The sequence below is a fragment of the Carassius auratus genome, unplaced genomic scaffold (assembly GCF_003368295.1).
Source record: "Carassius auratus strain Wakin unplaced genomic scaffold, ASM336829v1 scaf_tig00005873, whole genome shotgun sequence".
NCBI classification, from domain to species: Eukaryota; Metazoa; Chordata; class Actinopteri; order Cypriniformes; family Cyprinidae; genus Carassius; species Carassius auratus.
In genome coordinates, this window is record NW_020523711.1 from 1 (window position 1) to 17,905 (window position 17,905).

At 35.3% G+C, this 17,905-nt stretch overlaps 2 protein-coding genes and 1 pseudogene across 2 annotated transcripts; 2 read left to right on the forward strand and 1 right to left on the reverse strand.

Annotated features, from left to right (window-relative positions):
- The first annotated feature begins 4 nt into the window (after positions 1-4).
- On the forward strand, positions 5-1,592 carry LOC113071075 (secretogranin-2-like; annotated as a pseudogene).
- A 1,362-nt stretch (positions 1,593-2,954) lies between these two features.
- LOC113071073 (AP-1 complex subunit sigma-2-like) lies at positions 2,955-9,238 on the reverse strand. The gene is made up of 5 exons (XM_026244440.1): positions 9,103-9,238; positions 5,225-5,403; positions 4,102-4,210; positions 3,699-3,837; positions 2,955-2,972 (listed from the first exon to the last, which is right to left on the reverse strand). The coding sequence occupies exons 1-4, from the start codon at positions 9,223-9,225 to the stop codon at positions 3,712-3,714; spliced, it is 537 nt and encodes a 178-aa protein (XP_026100225.1). The 5' UTR covers positions 9,226-9,238; the 3' UTR covers positions 2,955-2,972; positions 3,699-3,711.
- Positions 9,239-10,276: 1,038 nt separating this feature from the next.
- On the forward strand, positions 10,277-16,130 carry LOC113071074 (dehydrogenase/reductase SDR family member 12-like). Its single transcript, XM_026244441.1, has 10 exons — positions 10,277-10,387; positions 11,014-11,147; positions 12,484-12,566; positions 12,695-12,790; positions 12,927-13,008; positions 13,292-13,353; positions 13,602-13,706; positions 14,563-14,653; positions 15,354-15,491; positions 15,577-16,130. Exons 1-10 carry the CDS (start codon positions 10,332-10,334, stop codon positions 15,693-15,695), a joined length of 966 nt encoding a protein of 321 aa, XP_026100226.1. The 5' UTR covers positions 10,277-10,331; the 3' UTR covers positions 15,696-16,130.
- The last annotated feature ends 1,775 nt before the right edge of the window (positions 16,131-17,905 follow it).

The window sequence follows — 17,905 nt, forward strand, 5'->3', positions numbered from 1 at the left end:
TGAGGACGCCACCCGTTGGCCTGATTAACAAGGTGCCACTGTGGGTTCGTTCTCTGCTGCGCGGGTGCTTGAACAAGCTGGAGAAACTCCAGAAAGCCAGCCAGCCCCCGGAAACGAGCGGCGTTCTCACAAGAGCAGACGCCCGATGGCAGATGCAGAGAGCCCTGCTGGAGACTACGGAGGCTTCGTGAAGCCACACAAGAAGTATCCGCTGATGTTTGAGGATGAGGAGAACAGCAGGGACACCAAGCGGCGCGACTGAGGATTTGGATGAGCAGTACACCCCTCAGAGCCTCGCCAACATGCGCTCTATATTATCGAAGAGCTTGGCAAACTGACTGCTGCACAGAACAGGAAGCGAGAGAACCAGGATGATGAAAGACACCGAAGATGATGAGGACCTCTACAAGGTTAGGAGCCTGCATACGAAGACGTGACCGGAGGGGAGGAATGGGTGCCGTTAGAGAGCAGCTGAGACGGAGGAAGTAGTTAAAGGAAGCCGTGAAGAATACGAACGAGGTGTTAGGAGACAACAGAGAGCAGGGCGAGGTCATTGAAAAGACGAGCTATACCTACAGAAGACGATGATGAGAACCCAGACGATGACACAAAACTTGTGGATTACTCTACCTGTTGAAGGTCTTGGAGATGACAAACCAAGCTCAAAAACGGGACCTAATGGAAGGAAGGAGGCGGCTACTATCCCAACCTTCTCTATTGACCCCAGGGCAATCAAACAACTGCTGTCAGCGATTTCAATGAAGCTCCAGGTACCACCATGAGGACCCTGGTTGGAATGCTCTTCATGGAGGAAACCAGAAAACAACAACGCCCCTTCCGAGAACCAGCTGGTTAGGAAGCCCAGCCAACCTCGGCACAAGAGCCGGGTCATCAAGTATTACAATGGTCGAACAGCCAGAGGTCACGTGAGTGAATCCCTCCAGATGTCAAGACTGAGGACATCCTGAAAAGTCCTTGGGTTAGGGGAATCTGGCCAAACAAAAATGCTAATTTTTTCGTTGTTAAAGCAAAGGCCCTACAAAACAGCCATGCAAAGTACTTCAACCCAGCGGAAAGACGGGAAGCTTGTTCCTGTCCGAGTTAAACAAGCTCCAAGCAAAAGAAAAGATGATTACGATGATGATGCTGTGGATGGGATGAGAGAGTCGACCTTCCTCGCAGCCAAACTCCTGACTGAATACCCCGACACCAGCTCGAGTGATCGCAAGAGAGCGATTGATCCACATGAACGGGCTGTTGCCTTATGAGTTGTATGAGGAGGCCATGAAAGATTTCTTTGATCAGGTTGATAATGGGAAAAAAAGCACGCCCACCAAAGAGACACCCAAGGGAAAGAGGAGCCTGAGGCGCCCCAAAAGCCACCCACTCAAGAATTCAGCACAGGAAACCATAGATCAAACCCCACCTGTGCCGGAACAGAAGAGGGTAAAGAGTATCATGGAAAATGGTTGCAGGAATGTGAAGAGCCTCTGAGCATGTATTTATTTTCCTGCTCGTATTCTGACAAGTCCCGCCCCTTGACCTTTTATCTCTTTGAATATAGTTGCTATGGCTACATGAACGACTTCTGAACTGTCCAAATTGCAAACTGGTTGTAAGAAGCTCCTACTAGCCAATCCTGTCACATAAAGGGACTTGTCGAGTACGACGGGTGAAAAAAAATAATGCTTACTCATGGACAGCCTATATCTCCTCAAAAATTATATATATATAAAAAAAAAACAGTTTAAAGTGCTTTATTTTCATGGAATTCTATATGTAAATATATATGGTATATCAATGTGCGGGAGTTCCAGTGCATTTATATTTAGTTTATGAATTGGTGGTCCTCGAAATGTTTTCTTGTTCCTTTTGTTGGTATCAAGAGAATGTTGCTTGTAGTCGTAGGGACTCCGCTTGCTGCAATCTTTACAAGCTTATTTATTATCAACCAATAAAGATGGATGTGATTCTCATTTATAAATCATTTTGTACGTGTTCTAAAGTGTGAGAAGAGATACATGAATAAAGCATTACCGTATTATTTTTCCTCTCGCTGTATTGTGCTGCCTTATTACACGCATGATTCAACACAAAAACAACCATCACTAAAGAGGAAACATTTATCCAGTGCTGGGCTGGATCTTGAAAAAGAATAAATATCAATCATATATTAATATTTACATCTGATATCATAGAAAACCTAAGGATACCTGATATGATACAGGACCTTATACAGTGGCAAGCATAGTCTCATAATAAGAGATATTAATAGAAAACAAATCCATTACAGCACACAAAAATAAACAGCTGGAAGGATTTTTAGAAAGCACCAGATGCATTTCATCAGAGAAAATAGCAAACATTTGACAGAGAGTAAATCATATTAAAAAAAAAACCAATTTTAATAACACAATATCAATATGTGCTCAATAAAGCACATTAACATTCCTTCAAAGTGTTCTTGTTTTTCTTTCTTTGAGCTAAATGTCTCCTGAGACATGGCAACATGTTTTACAAATATGAAAAGGCACTCAAATAAGCCAAAGTTTAAAGGTTTAACTTGCCAATATTATGATTATTATTATAAAATGATGTTTGGTAAAAAGATTTGAAAATTATCAGTTAAATCTATGGTGTGATGTGTATATAGCCATACTGGGGCCATCATAAAAATTCTGCATTACATTTATTTTTATAGTTGACAAGACATACCTATTCAAAAAACAAGCAACATGAATTCCCTGATCAGTTGCATTAAAATTTGAGGTGACCCTGATCAAGATGTCATTACAAATACAGAGAAGAAGGAAAAAAATAAAATAATTATTGGAAGCCCTCATGAATTAAAGTCTATAACTGTCTTCCAATGTTGAAACGGCAGAGACAGGTTTCTTTTTCATGTTGTCACACTGTATCAGTGTCAGTTGCCCGTCAGAAGGCTGGTTTGGCTTCATGTATTCTTCCATTGTCTGAAGAGAGAGAAAAACAGGTACATGACTGATTACTCTTTTGTAATATGTTAAGTGCTATTCAGTTCCCCGTGCCGTGTAGAGGTGAACTCTCCTTCAGATGTATGGACCCTGCTTATTAGAATGATATACAGACAACAAATGATTGGATGCCATATAGGTTTTAAGGGAACAATGGACTCAAAAATGAAAATTCTTTCATCATTTATTCACCCTCATGTCATTTATACACCTTATGCTATAGTCCTATGCCGCTCAATATGGCAGCTTTGAAGGGGAGTATTAACTATTCTTTTAATGTGGTCTCATTTTTTTTAGGCATACTTGGAAAACGGCATTTTTAGTGTACTGGAAGGCTGCTCTGTAAAACCACACTCTCAGACTGACCACCCATTTCTCTCTCTCTCTCTCTCTCTCTCTCTCTCTCTCTCTCTCGGTCAAATCAATAATGTTTAATGAAGCAGCTGCAGGTTCTTTCAATCTGAAATGTCTGGCTCAGAAACACTGACTGAGGCTGCCCCATGTCCTGAACTCAATTTTATTTTTTTCATTTTTTTCATTTTTAATATTTGAAAATTGTCAAAACTTGCACAGATGGAATTTACACAGAGGGAAAAAAGTTATATTTTTAATATATATTTTTTATTCTGTTTCAATACCACTGAACTAATAAAATGTAATTGTCAATTGTAATAACCTGAATGCAGATCAAATTTAGTATCTCACCTCTTGTAGCATATCAGAGGCCTCTATAGACCTGGCAACAGGACTGTTTGGACGTCTCCTGAATCTCTCCACCCATCAGAAACTCATCCAGGATGAAATAAGCTTTCTCAAAGTTAAAGATGATGTCCAGCTCACACACCTGTAATATTACAAAAACAGAAATAGGTCAATGAAATGGAGTAAAAAAATAAATACTGTGTTCAGTGAGACAACTATGCACAAATAAATCAATTAAAATGAATTAATAACAAAAATGTGATGTATTTAATAAAAGAGACTTGAAATTTTTCAATGGAGACTTCCATTTTTTAATAAATGGAAATGGATATCAAAAGATACTGTATAGTATTTTTTATCAGATACATCAAGTATTTGCTCTAGAGCTGAGAAACAATGTATTTACATTTCCAAAGTATTTGTCAAGTAGCTCCACATAACGGTGCAGAGTCTCTAAAGCCATAAGTTCATTATCCTGGTCCTCCAAAGCGCAGCAGAAATAAAGACTTGCGTACCTAGTGGAAAAACATATAGAAGTTTATTTTTTATTTATAAAAAATCTGAAAATAGTACACATTATCCTCACAACTGCCATCTACAGTCTCTATAATGCAACTGCTGAGATGGCAAATCTCTGTACTTACTAAAGTCAGACTGGACAAACAACAGGTTAAGAGAGGTTTGAAATACAGATCTGAACCAGACGAGTGCAAGTAACAGGATCTCAGTAACACAAGTATGAATACTCACTCTCAGGTTTCAGTGCCTGACAGAAGGATTTGATGCAACATAAAGAGCTGAACTGTGACCAAGAATATAGCTAGGCTCTGAAGCATTAAAGTATGGAAGCACAATTCTCTCAAAATATTTCCATTCACACCATCAAAAACAGTGGATTTTATATTCAGATTATTTTATATTCAAGTCATGTTTACTTCCATTCAGTAATGTAACACTTTATCAAATCAAATCAACTCAGAATAAAATAAAAAAAATAAAAAAATCAAGCAAAGTCGTGTTTTACTTGGAATATCACATGCTGATACTTCCCATTGTGAGCATCTGGGTCCATTTTCAGAAACCATTGGGTAATAGGGGGCCATTGTGTAGGAAGCTGCCACTAGGTTTCACCAGAAAACAAGGGGGACTCAGAAAGTGGCATGTCGTCAGCTAATGACATCAGTAATGGCAGGAGAACTGGAGTGAAGGACAGGACAGGACAACACACTCTATATGGACCCAGAAACCTTTGCATGTTGTATTTTAATTAGGGCCACATATGATCTTGACTGCTGACTAGATGTCCGCTTTGCAAGATTTTAGTGTCTTCTGCTCATACCTTGTGATGATTAATCACCAAACACGAGAGCCAAGCAGCTGGGTCTTTAATTAATGCTGAATCTAACACCATCCATTCTGTTTGAAATCAGCATGCTCTTTAACAATACAGATGTGAGGAGCACATACTGAATATACCCCAAAATATACTCCTTCGGGAGATTCTCCTTTGGTCTGGGTGGAATGCTCACCTCTTATAGACAACCTTTAGATCCTTCCAGTGCAGGAAGTTGCATGTGCGTGGTTTCCGTGCCAACACCATAGTGGTCATGTCCTTCACAATCTTCTTCCTCTCTCTTTCCGGGAGGGGCAGGAACCATTTCTGCAGCCGTAACTTCCCCTGACGACTGAACAGCAACAGGAAATGCATCTGTCGGAAAAGAGAACAGGCATTTTAATTGGACGGCTCATTCTTTCATCTTTTTGGAGCGGGTGTGGTCTAGTGTTTAATGATTCAGGTTTGGTTATCCAAAGGTTGCAGTTAATGAGTTACCAAGATTGTTCCTTTGAGCACACCCATGAGAAAGGTGCTAACAGCGAAAATACAAAGTCACTCTGTAGAAGTGGGAATAATCCTTTACTATTCATTTTAAAATGAATGCTGCTTTTTGTATTGGTCTGTATGAAATATAAAACCAATAATTCATAGAAACCTATAACTGTATGCATTCAAAAGGGAAAATGTCATAAATCTATGCATAAAATAATCTTTATGCAGGGTTTCTACTGCAGATGCTGCTGGAACTTTGGTGGATAAAATGCATGTAATTTCCAACTTTTTCTTCCTCAAAAGATAAAATTTTAGGCAACAGGAAATACAAAGAAAGAGACAAACTGCACTTCAGGCAGGCTAACCTTTTCACTGTCACAGAAACCCAGTCAATATGAGATTCAATATCCGTGAGTCAACGATTCGCTGTCAGCTACAGGACGGACCTCTGCATGAATCTTTTCCACACAAGATCTATCAGCTCAGTGCATTGATACAGAGAGCAAAACTTTTGAGAACTCTTCCTAATTTCTCCTCCCCCTCCTCTCAGTTTACACAGAAATCTGGCAATGCTTGAAAAAGCTTTGTCTTCTCATAGACATACGTCACAGCTGGGCAGAGAATATGTGATGCTCTCTTTGTGAGTCACACAAACTTGCAAGAAGCTGCTTTTTTCACTGACTTATCAGGTCACAGGCCACACCGAAAACTATTAACAGAAACCTGAGTCATCTCTGAAAAAATGGATTAAATACATACACACACAAAAAATGGAACCGGATTGTTCACTTTTATTGGTGGAAAAGGGGTTTTCATAAGAAAAACTTCTAAAAACTTCAGAGTAATAATGAGCAATAAAAATAATTCAGTAAAGACACATTCATAACAATTAAATATATTTATTTTTTAAATGACAGATGTAAAGAAATATAAAAATGTGCAATATAAATCAGAATGCAATAAATTAAACTATTTGACCAATGGAAAGAAAACACTTAAATACAACTAAATCCTTAATTATGCTGTCGGATGTTACACATTTTCAACACAAAATTAGAATAAAAGTGCAAATGATATGTTTTTATTTCCAATATGTTGACTAGAAACCAACTGCAGAATTAAACATTGTAATGAGGTCATATGACAACAGTGGAGCATATTACTTTTTAAAATGTTCATTAATTGTTGCATTGGATATTGCTGCATATTGCAAACCCCATCTCACTTTAATTACAGGTACAATTCACCCAGAGATACACCCAGCCTGGGGTTAAAGGAACAATTCATTCAAAAATGAAAATGTACTCATCCTCCTGAAATGAAAAGCTGCTTACAATCCATTTTACCCTTTACATCGTCACTCATGGCCAAATATGATCCTATAATCCATAACAACGTTCCCTTTAAAAAAAAAAAAAAAAACATCACATGTTGTCCCCTCACATTAAAATTCCAACTACATATGTGTTTAGAACTGTTTCCACTGTGCTTAATCTGTGGATATTTTTCTCTCCTGATTCAAAGGAGTCGACTTTTCACCAGAGAAAGCAATATTATGGATAGAGGACTAGCATTTTAGCTAAAGTGTTTGAAGTTAAATTAGATTTTTTTTTTAATTATTATTGCAAACAGCTTTTCTGCTTCACAAGACATTTATTGATGGACTAGAGTCGTGTTACTTGTGGATTATTGTGATGTTTTTATCAGCTGTTTGGAATCTCATTCTTGCGGCACCCATTCACTGTAGAGGATCTACAGGTGAGCAAGTGATGTAATGTTAAAATTCTCCAAATATGTTCCGATGAAGAAACAAAAACATTTACGTCTTGGATAGCCTGAAGAGGAGTACATCTTCACCAAATTTTCATTTTTGCATGAACTATTTCTTTAAGTACAATGATACAAGAACATGATAATGGTGATGCATCGGTCATTCTTCACAGAGCTCAAAACATCAAAAAAGCAACCAGTCCTAAGCTTTGTCCTTCTCTAAAGTCAATTGTTATATTTAACGATAGAATTAATGAATCTGCTGCAAGCAACTCATTTTGCTCGCAAACACAAATTGCACACCGATGCAGGAACAGCAGGTGGGAAAATGGAACCATCAGCTGCTTCATTGTTATGATCAAAACATGCTGATGAGGGATGAAAGATGAAAACACAAGGAAAAAACAAGGAAACAGAAGCATGCACTGCGTCAGGTCTACTATTGTACTCCAGAGGAAAATTATTCTCTGAAGTATTTTTTCAGCATGGAACACCTATCACATGACTACAGGATAAAAAAAGAGAAAGGAAACAGAGTGCTTCAGATATTAAGTTACATACATCTTTACCTTCACATTCCACACTTTCCACACTCCTCTCTGTCCACACACAAAGTTTCACTATAGGGGAGGGTAGAAATGAAGCTCTGAGTTTCCTCTCCAGCCTGTTCCTGCCTAGATTCAGTTCTGTGATGTATTTTCAAATGCATTTTTATTCAGCGTTTAATTCTATTATTTTTAAAATCTATTAACAGCTAAAAAGTGGTCAATAGTATTAATAATAATAATAATAATAATAATAATAATTAATACAAATATATTTTATAAATTTTACTCATTATTAAAAATATTTATTTTTTAAATGTATTCATTTAATTGTGTTATTTTAAGGTGTTTGATATTTTAAATGCATATTATAAATGCAAATATTGATATTATTATTCTTATTAATAATATAGATTACTGACTGATATTTTAACAGTACCTTTATCAATGTTATATTTTTACAACTTATTTTCCATGTAGTTTGAGTATTAATGTAAAATTTAAATACTTTAACATTCAATATTATTAATAAATAATACATTACTATAATATTATTAAGGAATATTTTACACTATTAAAAAATATTTAGTAATAGAAAATGCTTTCATTTGTAATGTGACTGGTTTGTAGAGAACTCTTTATTCTTCTTCATTCTTGCACACACTAACCAGAAGAACAGCAGTCAAACACACAGTGTTTAACTCCTATTTGAACAAGATAAAGGAGTCACCTGGCCGCCAAATCCAGTCAGCTAAACTAAGACTTTACACACAACTTCCACAGTCAAGTTATATATACACATAATAAATATTCTTCTTTTGAATGTTCTATTTATTAAAGAATTCTGAAAATAATTCAAAAGGTTCTTAACAACGAACACACAAAGTGTCAAAACCAGACAATCCGATATCAAGGGAAACGAACCAACCAACCGGTTTATCCAGACAGATGAGATGACTTCACTAAAACGACACCTTTAACTCCCTGAGCATTTAAACGACATCCGATTCATTTGCTCAGACTTTGAATAAAACAATTTTGGTGAAATATATCAACTCTAAATGACACTGTTTTCTTTAGTCGGCGATAAACAAGCAGCTAATGAAGGACGGAAGTTTTAAAGCTCGCAGGTGCGCTCGCATACACGTCCTGACAGGTGCACGAACACAACCTGTGGAAGAAACTACCTGTCACCCAACACAAAACCTATATGATCTAAATGTGTGCTTTTATGCGAGTCAAAAGAATATACTGTGTAACGTACCATCTTGAAGTAAGAAATACGGAAGGAATATTGATATCCAAAAAATTTGTATTCACTTCCCGGCTGGTCAAGGCCGGAGTCATCGCTGCCCTTCCCAACTGTGTGGAGAGAAAAGCTGCGCATGCGCAGATGCGTAGCTGAGCGTTCGGCCTTGTTTTCTCCTCCACTATCTGACCTCTGATAGGTTGAAACACTGCACCTGGCTTGAAAAGGGGCGGGGAAACACTCACTCACATATTATTTTCCTTTACGTTACCTTTAAATAACACTTTGTGAAATATCAGCCTTGATTTATGAATATAGATATGTCATGAATGAATATGTTGTTAAGCAACCCACTTAAGAGCACAATTAACAATAAATTAAAACGATATAAATTAAAACTTTACTTTTTAATAAAAATAATAATATAATAACAACAATTAAATTAAAGTTTGCTATTATGAATATTAATTTATTGTTATCCATCAGAAAATAACTTGCATTATTAATAAATAATTGTAGTGTTGGGTCCGAGGCCGCATTGTCGAGTCCTAGTCCTGAACCAATGGGAGACGATTTGTAATGTATTTTTATCTTAATTTTATGTTGTTTCATTTTTTGTCTGTTATAATGTTTTTAACCTTTTATTACACATGACGTGGATTCGTCTGTACTCAGTCCAAGATGTCCGTGTCAAGCTTGAGTCCAAGTTCAAGTCCCCCAACTCTAAATAAGTTTATTCATTATTCTTCATTTTATATTTAATTCTTCCATTAAAGTGTTTTTTAGAAAAAAAATGTCACTTGATATTTCTTGCTGAAGTAATTATTTTGCAATTACTTAATATGTTGGGAATATATATATATATATATATATATATATATATATATATATATATATATATATATATATATATATAGCTATATATATATATATAGGTCAAATAGTTGGAAATTTACTATATTTGTTCCAAACATTGCAAGCTATATTGAATCTTGGAGGGCTGTGGTTATTTGGAAGGTCACCTTTGTGCATTAAAAGGCTAAATAATTGAAAACACAATCTGTAGGCCTAAAGTTTTGTAACATGAGCACCTGACTACATTAATTTGCATGACCCTGTTTGTGTGTAATTTATTATCTATCATCTGACACTAGAGGGAGCCCTCTGGAACTACAGTAGTCACATGCATCTGTCAGCTGTCATAATCTCTGCAGTCCAGTTGAGAAGGAACAACAGTGCTACAAATGTGTCTCTACAGGAACATAGTATGGTTTATCAAGGGAATGAGGGAGTATACAAGGTAAAGGTATTTTTTTTGTATTTCTTACGGAATTCTTCAGTTTATTGTGTTGTTGTGGTCATTGGGCCGCTTTGTTCTTCATAACTTTATAGAGTCTTTAGAAAAAGTGTGTTGCACTGTGTTTTGTAATTATTTTTTTATTGATTCTAATCGCTATGAGATGGTTTTCATTGCCATTATCATTTAAAAAAAATTCTCAAATGTTTCTGGCTTGAGCATATATTTAGAGGCTTTTCAGAACGGCTACAAAAACACAGTCTTTAATTGTGTTCTCGCTAGCCAAATGTTGTTAGATATAGTGGTTTCTTGCACAAATGTTGTTTTTGTAGTTCCCCGAGTCATCTCTTCTGACATGCATTCATCTAAGCCCTCAGTTTAAGGTCAGTCATCATTGCATCACAATGGGCCCTATTGAGACCCCTGCCGCTCTCTCAAGTGCCTTGTCATCCTAAACAGAAGCTCCTTTGGCCCCTGATCAGGGCTCTTGTCTTAGGAGCTCTGTCTCAGATGCGCAGTGGTCACATAACAATTCAAGAACTGTGATAAATACACACTTTTATGGATAACAGCGCAGCTCATGCTGGATGTGTTTCTGATTTGATTCATGTGCTGGATGTTGTCACCAGGTCTGGATTTGAGAATGCCTCTAAGACTTTTGTAGCCAAGGACCTGGATGTGTCCTTGGTGGGCCGTTCCTTCATGATCACCGGAGCCAACAGTGGAATAGGGAAGGCGACAGCCATGGCCATAGCCAAAAAAGGTGTTTTTCAGACACACAAAGCCATTTTTGAGGTCACAATGTTATTTTTTTAACCATAAATATATTGTGGTGTTACTATAGTACATTGATGGCAGCAGATGGTACCATGGTACTATGGTAATATACCCAATACTGTATATCATAATGAACTGAGCGATTAGCATTTTCATATAACATGGTTCATATAGTGTACATGTTACGCTAAGTTACTTTTTGTAAGAGTTAACCCTATTATTTATTATTCTCATGTAAGGTAAAGTAAGTCAAGTTATTAGCATTTCAAATGACTTAAAACTTGCCATGTTCTTACACAAAGTCTTAAAAGGCAAGCCTTGGTAGGCATATGGTATCAGTATCTGAAGTAGCAATAACGAGTTTGTTTATTTAGAGAAATTTTGCTTTACATCACTTTCTCATCAAAGGATCCTCTACAGTGAATGGGTGCCGTCAGAATGAGAGTACAAACAGCGGATAAAAACATCACAATAATCCACAAGTAATCTATACGATTCCAGTCTATCAATTCAAATCATGTAAAATGAAAAACAGCATGTTTGTAAGGAACAAATCCATCATTAAAGCTGCAGTCGGTAACTTTTGACGCTCTAGCGGTTAATAAACAGAACTGCTTGCGTCTTGCGGAAGAACATCGTAGCCGGAACTACTTCTCTCTGTTTATGTCTATGAAGAATCACAAAGGTACTGGGTTACTCCGCCGCGGTACCCCCGAAGCAATCTAAAATAGTCTGAATATAAACACTTATTATAGGTGCACCCTAGTGATTCAGGACAAGCTAAAAACACGGTTTGGAAAATGGATTCATGGTGTACTCACTTATTACATACATTTTTCTACATTTTGAACACAAACAAAGTTACGGACCGCAGCTCTGATTGGTTGTTTTCTTACAGGGAGCGGTCAGTAACTGCAAATGGCAATAGGAGCACTGGGAGGAGCCAGAGGAGCTTGATTTTTTCATAGATTATCTGTCTCATATTCTACTGTCAGGACATAATGACAGGTTTACCAAATATGTAAAAAAAAAATATTTTTACAAAAGTTACCTACTGCAGCTTTAAGATGTCGTAACCTTAAACTGTCACTTCTGGCCAAAATACAAGTCCATAATCCATAATAAAGCCCATGCAGAACTGTTAATACTAGGGTGTTGTACGGTTGCTTAAGTTTTCTACATTATTCATTTGCATTTGTTCGGAGTCTGTTGCACTGCAAAAATTGCTAATTGCACAGAATAATTCTGTAAAATCAGACTTCTTAACAAACCATTTTACACTGAAGAATGTGATACCTATATTTTTTTCCCTCTCGTCCAAGGTGGCACGGTTCATATCGTCTGCCGAAACAAAGAGCGAGCCGAGAGAGCCAGAGAAGAAATCATCTCAGCGAGTGGAAATAATGTAAGTGCCTCATTTACTGCTTATGATACTTCAATGTTTAATTCTCAATGAAAAGGAAACACCAAATAAAATGATCATGGTTTAAAAGGTTTCTGAATGATTTTCTTCCATTCACTTCGTGATCTTAGGAGGTTTACGTCCACGTGTTGGACCTCTCCGAGACGAGAAAGGTGTGGGAGTTCGCAGAGGCCTTTAAGAAGGAGCACTCATCGCTCAATGTTTTGGTATGAGTGTCAGAGATTCCCATCATGCCTCACTATATTAAAGAAAATCCCAGCATTCAGCTGAAGCTTACAGGTGCAGGACAGATGAAGAAATATCCTCTCCTTAAGTCTCGTCTTTCACACTTATCCCTCTCAGATCAATAATGCCGGATGTATGGTGAACCAGAGGGAAATGAACTCTGATCGACTGGAGAAAAATTTTGCGACCAATACTCTTGGTAAGACACAACAGTCAGAAATAGTATAAAAACTGCATTATTGTTAAATATTAATATGATTTAAGATATTTAAATACGTTAATTTACGTTGTTTAATAAGGTAATTTATTCCTTTAATACAAATCTGAATATTCAGCTTTCTCCATCTCTTTCCTGTCACTTTTGATCAAGTTAATGCATCTTTTTTTCCTCTTAATTCCCTTAAAATTTTAAATGGATGTGTATAATATTCTTTTATAGAATAAATATTATGTTATCAAATATTTAATCAAATCTTTTGCAGGTGTTTATGTTCTGACTAAGTGTCTGATGCCATTGCTGGAGAAGAGCAGGGACCCCCGAGTTGTGAGTGAAAAACAACATTGATCTTAATGTCTTGATTTATTAAATACAATTCTACCTGCGATTGCATTCTTTCACAATGCATATGTGAAGACATAAACAGTTATTGTGTTTTTTGACAACCTATGACAGATGTGTTTATATTTTATTAACAGCGATGTGCGTATATCCACAGAGTTACCTGTTTCTCTCTCATATTGTGCCATATTTGGTAGTTTAATGTATTGTTATGATAATAATGTCTCTGGTAGATCACAGTGTCATCAGGAGGGATGCTGGTAGAGAAACTTAACCCAGACGACCTGCAGACAGAGAGAGCTCCATTTGATGGTACCATGGTATACGCACAAAACAAGGTGTTTAGAGACAATATTTTGAATTTTTTGAATTAAGAGTATTTTGCCTTGTAATATAATATTTGTGTTTTCTTAGTGAATCATTGCTATTTTTATTGCTCATACATTTCATTTACTGTCATGTATTCCTTTATGAGAATTTAGGGTTAGCAGCACTGACAAAACACCACATACATTTTCTATTTCAAAATAAAAAAAAATAAAAAAGTCAATTTGAAACTTTTAAAATGTGAAAATGCAAAATGTAAATGTATAAATTGTTTTTAAGTTTAATTAATATTGTCTCCAAGCATTTGGTGCCTTTCAACTGTAAAAGAGCAACTCCTTTTCATTTAGATGAAAAATGGCCTCACTTTTTTTTTTACTTCAATATAAAATGTTTAAATGTAAAATTAAGATTTAGAAAATTATTTGTAAAATTATAAATAACTAAGAAATAATAAAATAAAATAAAATAAAATAAAATAAAATAAAATAAAATAAAATAAAATTAAATTAAATTAAATTAAATTAAATTTTTTGTACGTTCTGTGGTAGTCAAAATATTCCTGAAAAGTACTGAAAAGTGTTAGCAGACATTTTCTAATCAAATTAATTGACAAGGTTAACGTGAAAAAGATTAAATAATTGATTAAAATATTAAATAATTGTATTCATGAAAAGAGACTAAAAGTCATGAATATTTTGTATTAAATTGAGATGAGCAGGGTTACCTTTCTCTCAGCTGTTGCCAAGCAACAGGTGACACAGATTGCCAGCAGTGGTTTCAGCATTAAACAATATCTGATGCAGTAATGATTATGACCTTTTACTAAACACCCGTTACGTTTCTCTCTCTGTGTGTGTGTGTCCCCAGAGGCAGCAGGTAGTGATGACAGAGGTCTGGGTGAAAGCAAATCCTAAAATTCATTTCTCTGTGATGCACCCCGGGTGGGCCGACACACCAGGTATTACTCGTTTTTAGAAGTCAACAAACAAAATAATGTGCTAATTATTCATTGAGAGCATGTTTATCCCAGTTTGGCATAATGATTCTGTTTACTTACAGTTTTAAGTTTAATTTGTTTGTCCATAAGTACTGTAAAAGAGCAACTCTAGATTTGTTTGCAGCTTAATTTGGGTTTCATTTCGATACTAATACTGTATATACTTAACTTATACATGTAGATTTCATTAATAGTTTTTATTTATTATATTTTTAACCTAAAGTTTGTTTTTATTATTATCATTATTTTAAATATGTCTACATAGTTTTTTTTAAGAGGGATTTTTATTTCAGTTTTAGTTATTGTAGTACATTAACTTAAACTTAATGAAAATTATAAATTTTAGCTCGGCAACTATATAAAATATATGTTTTATGTATATATTTATATTTTATAAAAAATAAATGTAACAACCCTGTATGTATGTATATATATATATATATATATATATATATATATATATATATATATATATATATATATATATATATATATATATATTATGTTATTTAAATATATAATTTATGTTGTTCAAAAAAAAAAAAATTCTATACTAAAAATAACATAAAATGAAATGAAAATACAGATTTATTAGATAACAAGTATTTTGCAAGCTTCTCTGTCAAACTCATCACTTGTAATCTCTGGGTCTGGTGCTCAGCGGTTGCCAAGGCGATGCCTCAGTTCCATCAGATGATGCGTGATCGTCTGCGTACAGCGGAGCAGGGAGCCGATACTGTCGTCTGGCTCGCAGTGTCACGCGCAACCACTGCATTTCCCAGCGGCCTTTTCTTCCAAGGTGTGCATGTTGGCTAGAAATGGTGACATTTGATGTCATGTTTCTAGATTTTTCCATTAGGACTCTTACAGGTTGTTTGTTTCAGATCGACAGCCCGTTTCAGCCCACTTGCCCCTGGCGTGGACACACAGCTCTCGACGGGAAGTCAAAGTGTTCATGGGCCGCTTGGAGGCTTTGGCGATGGCTGTCAAACCCTCAGAGTGAGATATTTAGGTATTACCTGTCAGAAAGCTGAGAGCTTTTACAGTATGTAGTACTAAAATAACACTCATGTTATATGTAACAAAGATGATATGAATAAAACTTTTTCTCTGTAACAACTACTGTAATTGCAAAATAATAATAAACAAGTATTTCTGAGTGAAATAGAATATTTAACAAGAAACAAAAGTAGGCCGAGGTGTGATTTTATCCATTGCCAATGGATTGGACTCTAACAAATTGTTTTCATGCAGTTGATTTTGTAGACAATTGTGAAAACTGAATCAGAGTAGCTCTGATTGTCATTAACCATAAAGGAAAGTCATTTAGAAGTAGTTTTAACATTTTTATCAAAGATTCTGAAAACAAACCTTTTTGTCATTGAAGAATAACACGCATTAATGAATTATGCACAATAAAAACAAGAACCATTTAAAACATGAAGGGGGTCTGTTTTGATGTTTAGATTTTATGTCTGGCCACAACATAACAGTTAAACCTGTAAAGTCTCACATATGAAATCACAGTCAGATTTTATTTATTTTTATTTTTTTTAATGGAACAATTTATTGAACCTTATACTGAACCTTTATTTCAAAAAAAAAAAAAGAAAAGTTTTTTTTTTTTTTTTTTGTCGAGTATCATATTTGATCAATGAGATTTTGCTCATATAATATTCTCATAATTCCATTCCTGCTCCTCTCTCAAAATGCTCATAAATAATAAAACAATTCGGTGTTTAGCTTTGTCAAGCAAAAAACTTCCTGCATGGTGATGGAAATATGTGATATAACTTCCAGATGTTATGTAAAAATTTTATTAACACAACATAACTAACAAACTCCTCATAAAATGGTGATGCTTCCTCTTAAATTGAAAGTAAACAGCATCCACCTGCGTCATCATTTTTCCGTGAGTATGTTTCCTGTGCCAGGAGGAAACCGATGGAAATTCTTAATTTCCTGTGCTGGTAATTGATTTCTCATGCTCACTGTATGATGCATATGATGCTTCATCCACACACATCAAAATAAATAATCATCTTACTACTGGAGCACTGAAAGCAGCATGCACCATTGTCTTCTCGGATCATCTGACTGGTACAGTGAGAGTGTTTAGTAAGACCACAGCTGTGTGTTTTGTTGAGTGGGGTCTCAGTGAACCCCAAGCACAGTCGTGCAGATCAAAGCCTGTGATCTGTAAATCCACCTTCAGGTACCTTTGCTCCTGTGTTGAGAGGATTCAGAATTCATACATCTACTCAAACATGAGTGAATAAGCTGTCACAATAAGGGCGAAGAACCATTTTTCAATCACTTGTAATCCACTGCTCTCAAGGTGATTTTTAGCAGATGTGTGAAGGAAGTTCCCCTCGGGTTCACACAGGTCTAGTTCATCACGTTAACTATGAAAACAATATGTAACAACCACAAAGACCAAAATCTTCATTTTGAACAGTGTATCAAATGTTTTAGCATTAAGACCCTAAAAAAGAAATACATTTGCTTTTATAAATGTGCTTGTGCTATTGTTTGGTTTGATACAGGTATCTTGATATCTACACCAGTGACTTTAGAGGCTTATCAAGGCTGCATTTATTTGATCAAAAATACAGAAACAAAACAGTAATCTTGCAAAATGTTATTACAATATAAAATAATGGTTTCTATTTTAATATAATTTAAAATATAATCTATTTATGTGATTCAAAGCTGAATTTCCATCAGCCTTTACTCCAGTATAAAGTGCCACATGATCCTTAAGAAATATGCTGTATGTAATATGCTGATTTACTATCAGAATTATTAATGCAGGCAACAGTTGTGCTTCTTAAGAAAATTTTGGAAACTGAGGATTCTTTGATGAATAAAAATGTAAAAAGAAAAAAAGAGCAGAATTTATTAAAAATATCTAACAATATAAATCATCAATTATTCTTAATTTAACACATCTTTGCTGAATAAAAGTTGTAATTTCTTTAAAAAAAAAAAAAAAAAAAAAAAATGTTAATGGCCCCAAACTATTGAACAGTAGTGTACATTGTTGAAAAACTTTATTTTTTTAATAAATGCTCTGCTTTTTATTTTATTTTTTATCAATGAATTCTGAAGGATCATGTGACTGGAGTAATGGCTGCTGACAATTTTAGTTTTTTGATGCTTTGCATCACAGGAATAAATGACATTTTAATGTATATTAAAGTAGGAAAAATG